Genomic DNA, 12683 nt, shown 5'->3' with positions numbered 1-12683 from the left:
GCGGGAAAATAGCACAGTGTTAACTTGGTATTCTCCAGCCGGCGACACCATGCGATAGACCCACGATAACGCATCAAATGTACGCGTTAAAATCAACACGACGCCACAAAAATGCGAAACGCGAAAAAAGCGGCGATGACGCCAATCGCGATACAAAAATCAGCTAAAACCAGCCACAGGCCTGCAATCTCTACGTGTCATATGGGAAACTGCACTATAAAAATTGGAAATTCGGAGGTAGCCGGAGCAAGTGCAGAGGACAACCAGAACCCCACAAGCCCCCCGGATGACCAGCCTGGGACCTCGGGGTCAGGGAAGGGCAAGGACAAGAAGAGTAGGAAGAAAAGGTTCAGTCCGCAGGAAAACAGGATCCTGATAACCGAGGTGATAGAACACCATCAACTACGTCACCTCCACTGTGTCACTGGCAACTAAAAATGGAATATGGCAGACCATCGTGGACAAGGTGAATGCAGTCGGAGTGCTGAAGAGGACAATGGAAGAGGTCAAGAGGCGCTGGAATGATGTCAAGCGCAAAAACAAGCAGAAACTCGCAAACAACCAGAAGGCGGCAATGCAGACTGGAGGTGGGAGCCCAGCGCCACCGGAGGAGCTGGACAAGATGGAGGAAATGGTGTCCACAGTCATCAGTGGAGAGAAGGTGGCAGGAGTTGGGGGCCCGGACTCTGCTCAACATGACAGGACACAACAGCAACAGGGTGAGTAACGACCAGGGACTGTGGGGAAAGGGGAAATGGGCACAATGGCACCCATGCACAATTAAGCATAGCACAGCTGCGGACAAACCATGCCCCAGAGTCCCAACTCCCACCAAGAGCCCAATGTACCCAAGTCCGCAACATCCCAGCACTGAATAAGCACAAAAGTCAGAGGCACACTGCATTAAAGGGATAAGGGGTATCTAAATCAGAGATGCAGGGGCGTCTCTCCCAAAATGCAGCACACACACATAACATGCACAGCGCAGCAACATTGACAACAATGTGGTACAAACCACAACACGTCCACAAGAGAACAGAGGACCCAACTGGTGCTGCTTGTGTGCAGAAACTGGCCAATCACATTTGGCATAGCAGGGAAATGTGAGTTGACAATGTACAAGTACAAACACACATCCGTGATGTTGTCAAAATGTCCACTGTCCCGCATCAAATAGGCAGCTCCCCCCAAACACTCACAATGTACACTGTCATACATTCTGAATGTAAACATGTACAATGCGTCAACATACACAATGTCAAACTGCATCTCCCCTTCACATTGCAGGGGCAAATCCAAAACCTCCTGCAGAGCAGCCCGAATTTCTCTTCTCTGATGACGAAGAGGACCACCACACCTTCGACTCCAACGCCCTCCAACAGCTCGTGAAGAGCCTCCGCACCCCACTTTCAGGAGCAGGGCAGCCCGGCTGCTACGAGCAGAACCCACCACCTGCACAGAACACACAGCAGGCAGCACCCACCACCACGGCTGCCTCCCAGGACCCCCACGACGAACACATGGCCTTCCAACGCCGTGTGTTGGGGTGCCAGGAGAAGCTGGCTGAACAGGTGCATGTGGGGTTCGACCGCATGGCAGACAAACTTACGTGGGTGTCTAAGTCCCATCAGGGACCACTCACAGACCCTAATGGACACACACAGTCCGCTCCATGCTCTCCAACGAACCATGGCTGACATCCCCAGAGTCCTGACTCTGAGACAAGAACGACTGTCCAGTCAAAGTGGCTCCAGCGAGCTCGCCCGGGAGTTGAGACTCATGCGGAGGCTCATGGAGAACATGGAGCGTACACGGGCGGAAAGAGCGGCTGCCACGGCTGCACACCAGCGATAGGTAGCTGGGCCCCTCAATGTACTAAAGACCATCCTCATGGCATTGCTGCCACAAGGCCTGGCGCTGATGCATGCTGCTGCTACCACTCCATCCACATCTCCGGCCCCTGATGTGTCAGCGCCACACACCTCGGCCCCTGAGGTGTCACTGCCACACAGTGCTGGAGACAGAACACCACCAGCCACATGTGAGGCCCATGCAACAGCAGAGGACGAAGATGCGGATGAATCTGCCACGGAGGTGAGAAGAAAGCGGTAGCATTCATCTCTGCCATATGGCCTGTTCCTACTTGGTTCGCCCTCTGCATCATCACCTTCCACTGTCCTCAGATGCACTCTGCGACACTCACCTTGGACCTCGACATGGACTGCCATATTCTGTTTGGTTACCAATGACACAGCTATCAGACTGCGGACAGATCTCCTCCTCTCCTAATGTACTTGTCATTCCCTGAAGGCCAACAATGTAAAGTGTGGTTTGCATGGCCCTGTACTGCTCCAGCTACAACACTCCACTGAATGTGCATTACATTCATTTTCGCACCGATGTGTCATGTCTATGATCTTGCAAGTGTGAAGGTATGGATGAATGTAGGGTCAATGATTCCCCCTTATGTCCATTTTGCTCATGTTGTAGGACTTGGGTCACAGGGTGACACATTGCCGATTGCGGTCCGGGTGGCGCAAATACTCGAACGGAGACACACGCATTAGTTACTTCCTTGTCCAGCCCGGAACGGAACCACGCCCAGAGCCCGTGGGTCATTGTTCACATCCTTACACTGGACTGGCATACACCTGGCCAGCCCACTCAGCTTACGCTCACGGGGGGTAGGGGCAACAACGCTACATGTACCAGGTCTACCCTGTAGGGATCTCCTGCTCACAGGTCTAGTTGTCAGCATGCCACAGCCACTCCCTCACGGCTGGTTTACACCCACACCACACCCATCCAGCACAGCCGTCACAGGGCATGTGACCCTGCCAATAAAAAGGGCCTGGCACACGTGCTGGATGCCATTTCCACTCTGTAACTGGGTGCCTCCGTGTGGTTATCATTTATGAATGAGGGCTTAGGGCCCAGGCACAGCACATTGCCCAGTGCCGGGGGTGACATGATGGCATCCGCATCACGAGACTCAATCATAAAGGGTCCATGGCTTGCGGTGCACAGACTTGGTGGCACCGGATACACTGCGAAAGGCACAGGCACCCCGTCACGGGACGGTGTCTTTCGGTGCACTGAGGTAGGGGCACCTTAAGGGCTGAGCGGGTGTGCAGCCTGCGATGATGCGCTGTTCTGGCGGTCTGGACTGGTAGGATTAGTGTGAGCCCTGCTGGACCGCAGTATAGGCCTGAGTCAGCGGGCAGTGCGGGCCTACCGCCACGTGGCGTTGCCTCGCGGTTCACAGTTAGTGGCACCTCAAGAGCTGGGCGGGAGTGCAGCCTGCGATGATGCAGTGTGCACTGATATGTTCTCTGTCATAGCAAAATCAAGACCCAGAATCAAGTGTGTGACCTGGTGGTCCACGGTGCGGGGCTGCATGATGTGGAGGGTGCCATGGTCGCGGGCCCCGGGCTTGGAGCTCCCACCGGCACGTGTTGTGCCCTCTTGGAGACACGCCGGTGGTGGAAGATGAGCAGTGAGGCCTGGTTGCGAAGGGGCAGGCAATCACCACTGGGCGGCAGGAGGGGCTGGGGTGCATCAGCCTGTGTGCGCAGTGGTGGGCAAGCGATGATGGTGTGTGCTACTGTATGGACTCTGCCATTCATGTCTCTGGAAACTGTTGCAGATGAGGGACCTGGGGGACTGCAGTGTGTACCGGCACGTGGTTGGAGACACATGGGTGGCAGCAGGTGAGCAGTGAGGCCTGGGTCCGCAGTGTCGGCACTCCCTCTATCCCTCTTTCTCTCTCTCCCTCTCCCTCTCTTTCTCTCTCCCTCTCTTTCTCTCTCCCTCTTTCCCCCTCTCTCTCTCTCCCTCTCTCCCTCTCTTTCTCTCTCTATCTCTTCCTCTCTCCCTCTCTTTCTCTCTCCCTCTCTCTCTCTCCCTCTCTTTCTCTCTTTATCTCTCTCTCTCTTTCGCTCTCTATCTCCGTACTTTGATGAGCGCATGACACACCTTCTTATCTATGTTTTTGTCTTGCAGGCTGTGACTTACAGAATGTCCTGAGAAGACCCGACATGACTCTTCCGAATTGTTGTTTTGGGTTTATTCTATAATAAACTGATTATTTGGATATTCTAAGATGAATGCATGATTCTCCTCTTTCTGACCTCACATGTTTGTTAGGTGTTGTGATTGTGTGACTACAGGCAAATTGTGTGGTTCATGATTTTGTGGAGTTGATGTGCAATATCTTTGTCCAAAGGGGGTGTGGGGGGGGGAATCCTGCAGGGGGGTGGCAGTGGGTGTTGTTGCCCTATTGGGGCTTTGGGCTGCATGTTCAGTTGCTCCATGGCATCTGTTGTTCTTCATGTGTGGCTCTGGGCTGTGCTCCCTTGTCTGGTGCCGGTTGTTGTCCGACTTTACACCAGGTCAGAGCAGGTGTTAGTTTCCTGCTGCTAACGCGCCTTATCACCTGTTTTGTAATCTCATTGCAGATCTGGGTGGTCGTTGAGAATGTTGCAAAGTGGTGTTGTCGCGGGTTTTTGCCCGGGAACGCCTACTCTGCATCTCATTAGCGTTAGTTGCCAGGGTCATCTGTGGCGATGTTTTTTGCGGCTGCTATCGCCAGAAAACTGGTGATATCGGCTGTTTGCACCAGCTTGTGAATGGGGCAATACATTTATCGCGACTTTGGCTGCGATAAAGTGCCGATAACTCCTTAAGCATATGCCTCTGAATCGACTCAGCCTGACAATTTCTACATAACACAGAAGACTGTGTGCAGCAGGTACTAACCTGTGTAGATGTGCTTGTTTTACTTCAGAAGATGGGCAATCTGTAAAGTTTTCACCACAGTTTGGAGGCTGCAGGTATTGTGATCTATCGCACCTTCAGACCATAGTTATTTTAAGTGAATAGTCTCTCTTTGGACAAGCTTTGCATAGAGTGTACAGTGGTCTTAGTAGATATGTTTTAATACTCTGTGGTGTAGTTCTCATGAGACGTTCACTGTTGGCAAACAGAGTGGTACAGAGTAAAATGTCTCAATCGCATAAACAATGTTTACAGTACCCACTTTTTCTACTGATATCTACTTTATTTCTCACTGTAGGTTCATTGACAGTAAGGGGTTCGATACAGGTAAAGACTGTCCATAGTAGGGCATTAGTTATGTAACAGGGCTTGAGTATCTGGGAGAACTTGTTCTCTGAACAGTTGTATACAGATTGAACACACTGTGTGCAGTAGTGCTTTGTTAGTCAATATGAACTCAGCTACTCATGAAGTGTACGGTATTGAGTCAATATTGCCCACAACAGAAGCATGCTTATAGGGAATGTATGTATGATAGCATTAACAATGCTTTATATTACTCTGATCTATATTGCACTTATTTTCATAGCTCTAATATCACACCTGTTTAAATATCAATGTGTACAAAAGAACTTTGGATGATGTCATCAGTGAAGTTGCCTCAGGGAGGGGGGTTATGTGGCCCTACTCCCTTTGAATGTAAGTTATGACCCAGGGGATGGGTCCCCGGGGCTAAAGTTGGATCAGGGAGGGTGGCCTTTCATCCCTACTGATGCATTCCTCCCCATATATTTGTTGCAAAACAGCGGCCGGCCTTTTGGATTTTCTTTTGCACAATTCGGCAGGACTCTAGTGATATTGTTACAAAAATGTTTCATTTTGGCCTGTGGAGGAGGGGGTCCCATGGCATGCCAGATGGAATGTTAGATGGTATGTTAGATGTAAGCATCTATATATTCTTGTTGGGTTTAGAATGGAGTCTTAAGATATCATGCTGGAATATGTGGGGGGTGGATGAGGCCATTGGAGAGGCAGTTACTGAGCTGCAGTAGTGTCTGTTTGGTACTACTTACTTGTTATTACTGACCTGTGAAATAAAGAAGATTACTGTCAACGAAGGCTCGGTTGCTCCTTGTCAAAACCCCACAGGGTCTATTGGGGCACCCTGCCACCTTATATAAGTATTATTTTTTACTTCAGGACAGGGGACTAAGGGGCATATGTATGAAACCAAAATTTAGTCGCAAACGCTGCGAATTGCAAAAAACAGGGTTTGCGACTAAATTTTCGCAATTTCATATGTATGACACACATTCCTAGTGAAAATTAAGAAATCGCAAAATTAGCGATTTCTTAGGCTGCGAAACTCAAATTTTGCAATAATATTTGCGATTCCTTAAATTGCGATATTCTCAAATAGCGAAATTCGCAATAAGGATATCGCAAAATAAGAAATAGCTAGCAAATGTATGAAAAACTCGCTAATTGCGAATTAACGAAATTCGCAAAATAAGAAATTGCAATTAACACCAATTGCATGCAGGTGTTAAACTGGTGCAAGGTACTTAAACCACCCCACAATGCAACAGGACCAACCACAATGGCAGCACTGTTCGTGAAAGCCAGGAGGCTGCGTATTCGGGCTCTTGCACAGAGGAGAATGAGACAGGAACGTACATTCAGGCTGCACATCACTCTGTTCCAGCACACTGAAGAGGACATCTATGACAAGTACAGGCTGCACCCACAGACCATAATGGACCTGATTGAGGAGCTGAAACCCTACTTGGAACACCCTACACGCAGGACACAAACAATTCCCACACATGTGCAGGTCCTGTGCTCCCTGCACCTCCTGGCGTCAGGGAGTTTTCAACGGGTCATATCGGAGGTTGGTGGGGTGTCACAGAGTGCACTTTCGCGCTTCTTTCATGCCTTTCTAGATGCAATGCTACAGGGGCTCTCACATCACATATACTTCCCAAACATCCAACAGGCATTACAGCAAACAAAACTGGACTTCTACCCGATTGCACGTTTCCCCCACGTCATTGGCTGCATCGATGGGACACATGTGGCCATCACACCCCCATCAGCAACTGAATATGTCTACAAAAACCGTAAATGCTACCATTCCCTCAATATACAGATTGTGTGCAATGCAAAGTATATAATCACTGACATTGTCCCCAAATACCCCGGCAGTACACATGACTCTTTCATCTTTAGACACAGTGGAATACACAGACGTCTGAGTGCTGGAGAGTTTGGGGAGGGATACCTGCTAGGTAAATACATGGCACACATCCATACATGCACTACAACACTGGAGGGTGGGGACATTGACTTACCGATTGTGTCTATACCTGCAGGTGACAGTGCCTATGCAGTGCGGGACTTCATCCTGACCGCGTATCTGGATCCAGCTAATGCAAGTGAGAGGAGTTACAACAGGGCACACAGATCTACACGCTGCGTCATTGAGCGTATGTTTGGAATCCTCAAGAGCCGTTTCCGGTGCCTGCATAAAAGTGGAGGCGCACTGCAATACAGCCCTGAGACCTGCTGTAAAATCGTGGCAAGCTGTGCAATGCTACATAACATGGCTATGAGGAAAGGCACCACAATTGATGTGACCGATACAGACACATCAGATGACGATCGCCCTGCTCCCCCTGCCAGACCCGCGTCAGGAGTCAGGGAAGCTGATGGACGCCAGAGACGTACTGAGATCACACAAAACTACTTCTAGGTGAGCAATGATGACATGAGACAAAAAATCTTTATAATGTGTGCAGTGTTTATTCACACTTCACAATCATTAAAAGTGTAGCTGTACCCAGCACATGTTATGCACACGGTGCAGGTACGGCAAAAGTAACTGTGCAATCTGCATAGTTGGGTTACTTCACCCTTTTTGTATTCATTGTCACCGGACAGTTCACCTCCTTCGGTGACGCATTGGTGGTGTTTGGCGTCCAGGCTGAGTGCCCTCCATGGTGTTCCTGGGTCCTGCACCCTGTCTGGAACTGCTCCGTCTTTCTCCAGGCAATGTAGGAGTGATGCTGCTCCTACTGGAGGTTTCTTCACTCTCGCCAGAGGCCATGAGAGCGCTGCCACCTGAGTTGGCCGTCTGCAGCTGCTCCACTGCACTGGTGACCTGTGCAAGTCCTCTGGCTATGTCCTGGCAGCAGTGCGCCATTTCCACCTGCATTGTGACGCTTCTGCGTGTCAGAGTGCTGGTGGTGATGCAGAGGCGGTTCACGGCCTTAGTATATGTGTGAAGGCGTGCATTGGCACGTCGGCCAGCCCTCTCACTGGCGGCTTGGTTGTGCCTCAGAGTGTCACACAGGTCACGGATGGCACCTGCCATGGCCATGATGCTCTCCCCCATGTTTTGCTGATCTTTGTGAATGCGGCATAGCTGCCTATTGATTGACCTCAAAGATTTACTTTGCAGGCGCTGTTCCTGCAGCATGCAGTGTTCCAGCCCAGAAAATACGGTTTCTTCCGCTTCAGTGGCAGTGCTGCTCCTGGGCCTTGACCTGCGTGTATCCTGTGGTTGAATCCTTGGCCTTGGTGTGTCCTGACTGGGCATGTGTGACACACCCTGACTCCCCTCTCTCCTGTCACTGTCCTCCCCTGTGACCGGTATTTCATCCTCAAATGGAGGCAGTGGGGGCACATGTGTGCGCTTCCTGCGCTGGATTGGGGTGGGCTCCGTATCATCACTGGATTCCTCAGGATGTGCAGGCTCCTCTCCCTCTGCACTGTCGTCACGTGCCCTGGATTGTGCTGTGGATGTAAAGGGAACTACATGAGTTTCTGTCTTTGTCTGCAATTTGCAATCAATAAAGTTCCTACAGTTTGTATCAGCTAACCTCTGACACTGTATCATTCACTTATCCCCAACCCACATGTTGCATTAGATTTCCTATGTCTCATTGACACACTGTCAGACATATTACTACAAGTTCCATGATGCATTGCTGGGTGTGCTGTAAGACTTGGACTGGAATGACATTTTGTGAGGATATTTAGCGCATTTGGGGAAGTGTGCATGGGATGGGGATCAGTGCAGATTGATTTTGCATGCATCTTACCTTGGCTGCTGGATGCAGGGTCGGAGCTGTCAATGTCAGCCACACCACCAACGCTCTCAGGCAGGAGAGTGGACTCCACAAGCTCCTCGTGGGGTGTTGGCTGTGCTGCTGTGGATGGTCCTCCCCCAGTCTGGTTTGCATCCTTTAGTCTGGCTGCCACCCTCTCCTTCGACCTCTGGCGCATATCATACCATCGCTTGCGCAATTCCTCGATGGTGCGATTGGTCACTCCCACTGCATTCACCTTCTGTTGGATGTCCAGCCAGATTTTGCGTTTCCTTGCCTCTGGGACACGCAGTGCCTTTTTACCAAACAGGAGCTCATGGCTGCAAACCATCTCTTCTATGAGGACCGCCTGCTCCTTCTCAGAAAACTTGTGTTTCCTCTTCCTCTTCTCTGCATCCTTGCCCTCATGTTGCTTGTTGGACTCCATTGGTGTTTGCTCTCTCCTGGGATGCCTCCTCACACTCTCCAAACAGCCTCTGGGTGTGGCTCAGGTGAGCAGGTGCAGGAAATCACTCCAACTTCCTGTTTGTGATGTCATCAGGCTGCACCTGTATTGCAGATTCCTGTTTTTGCGATTTCTTAATTTGCGAATTTCGCATTTAAGGAATCGCAAATGAGGTTTCTGAGACTTTTTTGCGATTATTAATAAATCGCAAAACATTTGCGATTTTTTTTTAACATCCCGATTTGCGAATCTCAAACTGCAAATCGCAAAATATCGCAATTTGAGATTCGCAAAACGGGAGTTTCATACATATGCCCCTTTGTCCCAGAGACCTATAACGGCTGGCAGCAACATTTTTCTCATGTTGCTGGAAGCCAATCGGATTGCTTGCTCACATGGGAGCATGTCTCTCGTGGGAGCGGAGTGGCCCAGGGGAAAAAAGTTCCCTAGGCCAATCAGAAAAAACTATTTTCTAAAATTGAGTTCAAGGGACTGTTGCAAGAGTTCCTCAAACCCAACCATCTAGATAAACAAATGTTTTTGGAGCTTAACTCTCCAAAACTACTGATTTACAACAAATCAAATAAAAACAATCTGCAAACCAAGACCTAACTTCCTGCCAAATTTGCTGTAATTCCATTCAGCAGTTTTTGCGGTAGCACTGCCTTAAGAAATCTATAGAAAATACATGGGCACTTTGTGTTCTGGGGCGCCCCCATTTTTTCTTGGTCCATGCTTTACAGATCACCCCGAAACTTTCCATGCACAAACTAGTCGAAAAGCAGCACCTTTTTGGAAAGTTTCCTGACGATTCGTCAAACGGGTTCAATGTTATTAGCTAAACAAAAACGTAATTTCCCTATGGAAATGGTGACCTAACTATAACTACTCATATGCAAATACACAGACTTTCTTTTTCTTTTTTGATAACTGTTATTTCTAATCATTGATTGCTAAAAATAAGAAAACTTTGAGCTCTTTTGGCTATATCATGCGGGGTAACTAAAAAAAAGGTGTTTTTTTCACAAAAAGCTTTTGGAAATTGAATTGAAACAAAGACCTTCAGCGGTGTTCCATCTTGTTAGTTTGTTGCAATTTCATCCTGAGTGCAAACTCCTACTGGAATTACACCACCTGCAGTTACATGTGTCTCCATGCCTGTAATTATCAGGTCTGCAATCTCCCGATCTGCTAAATCTCGGCCAGAAGAAGCCTGACCTGTCTTTCCTTCAGCAGGGGCTGTGGGCGGCAGTACAGCCCGACCCCTGCCTAACCCCTACAGCAGCATGGGAGGAGCAGACCCCCCTAGACAGGAAAGCAGACACCTGCCTTAACCCAATGAGCACCCACCCCTTGCCCCCAACAGACCCTCACGCTAATTCCTTTCGCTTGCTAAGGGCAGATGGAAAATGTCAGCGGTTTTCTTCCTGGAGCTATAAGCAAAAGGTAAAGGTTTCCTCTCCACAGTCTTCCAAGTGAGCGGCGTAAGAGGTGGCTTCACTTACCATCTTCTAGGGTGGTGACAATTATTTCCTGAGACGATGGGCCTGTGCCAGCCCGGTTGCAGGCCTGCACCACCACTCCATACTGGGTGTACTTCTTCAGGTTATCCAGTGTGTACACCTCGTTGTCCCCAGTGGTGTCAACGCTGATGATGTTGAACTGGTAATTGCCACCTGAGCTGTACTCCCGGTAACCGATCTGGTAACCACGGATTATTCCATTCTGTAAGTGCTTTTTTGTTGCCTGAAGAGGATAAAAAAGTGACAAGTAAGGAAGAAACTCATTTTTCACTGAGGCATTCACAACATCATACTGAAAGATTAGTAGACATGCTTCAATGAAAAGAGCATGTCATCAATAAGTTTATATGTAAATTTGCTTAAAGCTCATGAAGTCACTAACATATATGTAGCAATGCACATGTAGTCAGGTGAAGTTTAGTTGAGGGTTATTGTCTTAACCTGTAGGAAACAACGGGCATTATTTAACAGCCCCCACTATTGTGATGAAGTGGGTAATTAACAGTCAATATTGCCTGGTAGCTGCTATGACTTTTGCATCCTGCTCAGGTCTCAAGGGGCACAACAACCAACTATACCAAATCTCCTTTCCAGGCCAGCTTGTGCGACTGAGTGCTTCCCTCATCTATCTCCCAAAGATTGCTCATCATAAAAATCGAAAACATGTCAACCTGTGCTGCTCTGGTTGCCATAGCAATGCTTTAAGCATGGCTCTTGTCTCTTTCAATATTGAGGCACATCATGAAACAGACTACTTATTGGCCTCTGCTTCTCCTCTTTCAATTCTATAACATCACGTTTCGCTCCAAATTTTTCTCTATCGTGACATCAATGCACTGCAATTGCTGTCCATATTTTCCTACCTCTAATCAAATGCAACCCAAAAAAACATGATGATAATTACACCTTATTCTACCTACCTCCCCAGCCAGGTAACCTTCCCTCCTCTACGTTTCCCCTCGGAAGAGAAGTATGAAAAAATGACAGATGCCTAGGATTTTAGGTAAGTAAAATATGCATCTAGGGTGTGAGAAGAGGAGAGGATACCCATGGTTGGAGAGCTTACAGGAAGCCCTTGTCCCCACTAAACGAAGGGACAACTTGTGCCCATCCTTTACACAGGAGGATTCCTTGTACTATGCCTGCAGAAACCTCCAATGAGGATGTTTCCCCTCCCCTTCCTTCCATTTCCAAACACCAACTCCCATATTTAAAAAATGGTGCTGCTTATTTATCCATGATTGATGAAAGAGATACCTCCTCTTACTCCTAGCTATCTGCAATGATGACATGGATGACTCTGGTGCTCTTCCACTCAAAGTCTGGGAAGTTCTGGACCTTCCACTACCACCATTACCTCTTTCACATCCCCCACTAATCCTTCCATCCTGAACTCCTTGAAGAACCTATGTTTGATCGGTCCGAATAAAGATACCCCAATTCCTGGGACCGGTCCCCGGCGCGTGCCTCATGCGGTGTATTTCATCTGCAGCTGCTGCTTCACCTTTCCTCTGAATAAATATTCTAGGGATTCCCTCTGGGTAGAATACACCCACCTCTCAATGTCAGGCAAGACATGTCCACCCCAGACATTAATCCTCACTTTCTGACCTTTCTCCAGTGGCAAGGGTGCAACCCCCAGCTGAGTGTTGACCACGTTCTAAAGATTTGTCAAGACATCATCTGTAATACCACTGGTCCTCTCATCCATATATATTAGACATCCTGGAACGAGACCTAGCCTCTCCCTCAGGATTAGACCTGAACACCTTGTGGTAGATGTGCACTTTATAAATCTGTGCCTTTTCATTTCAGATGCCTTCAGAGGCT

The 12683-nt window shown here is 48.7% G+C and overlaps 1 protein-coding gene across 2 annotated transcripts in view; it reads right to left on the bottom strand.

Annotated features, from left to right (window-relative positions):
- DSCAM (DS cell adhesion molecule) overlaps positions 1-12683 on the bottom strand; it is a 1046690-nt gene that overhangs the window by 270791 nt on the left and 763216 nt on the right. For both annotated transcript variants that reach the window (XM_085621230.1, XM_085621231.1), the window contains exon 17: positions 10836-11076. In XM_085621230.1, the coding sequence (XP_085477356.1) occupies positions 10836-11076 (241 nt within the window). The remainder of the gene's footprint in view (positions 1-10835; positions 11077-12683) is intronic.

The sequence above is a fragment of the Triturus cristatus genome, chromosome 8 (assembly GCF_964204655.1).
Source record: "Triturus cristatus chromosome 8, aTriCri1.1, whole genome shotgun sequence".
In the NCBI taxonomy this organism is placed as follows: Eukaryota; Metazoa; Chordata; class Amphibia; order Caudata; family Salamandridae; genus Triturus; species Triturus cristatus.
This window is presented reverse-complemented; position numbering and strand designations above follow the sequence as displayed.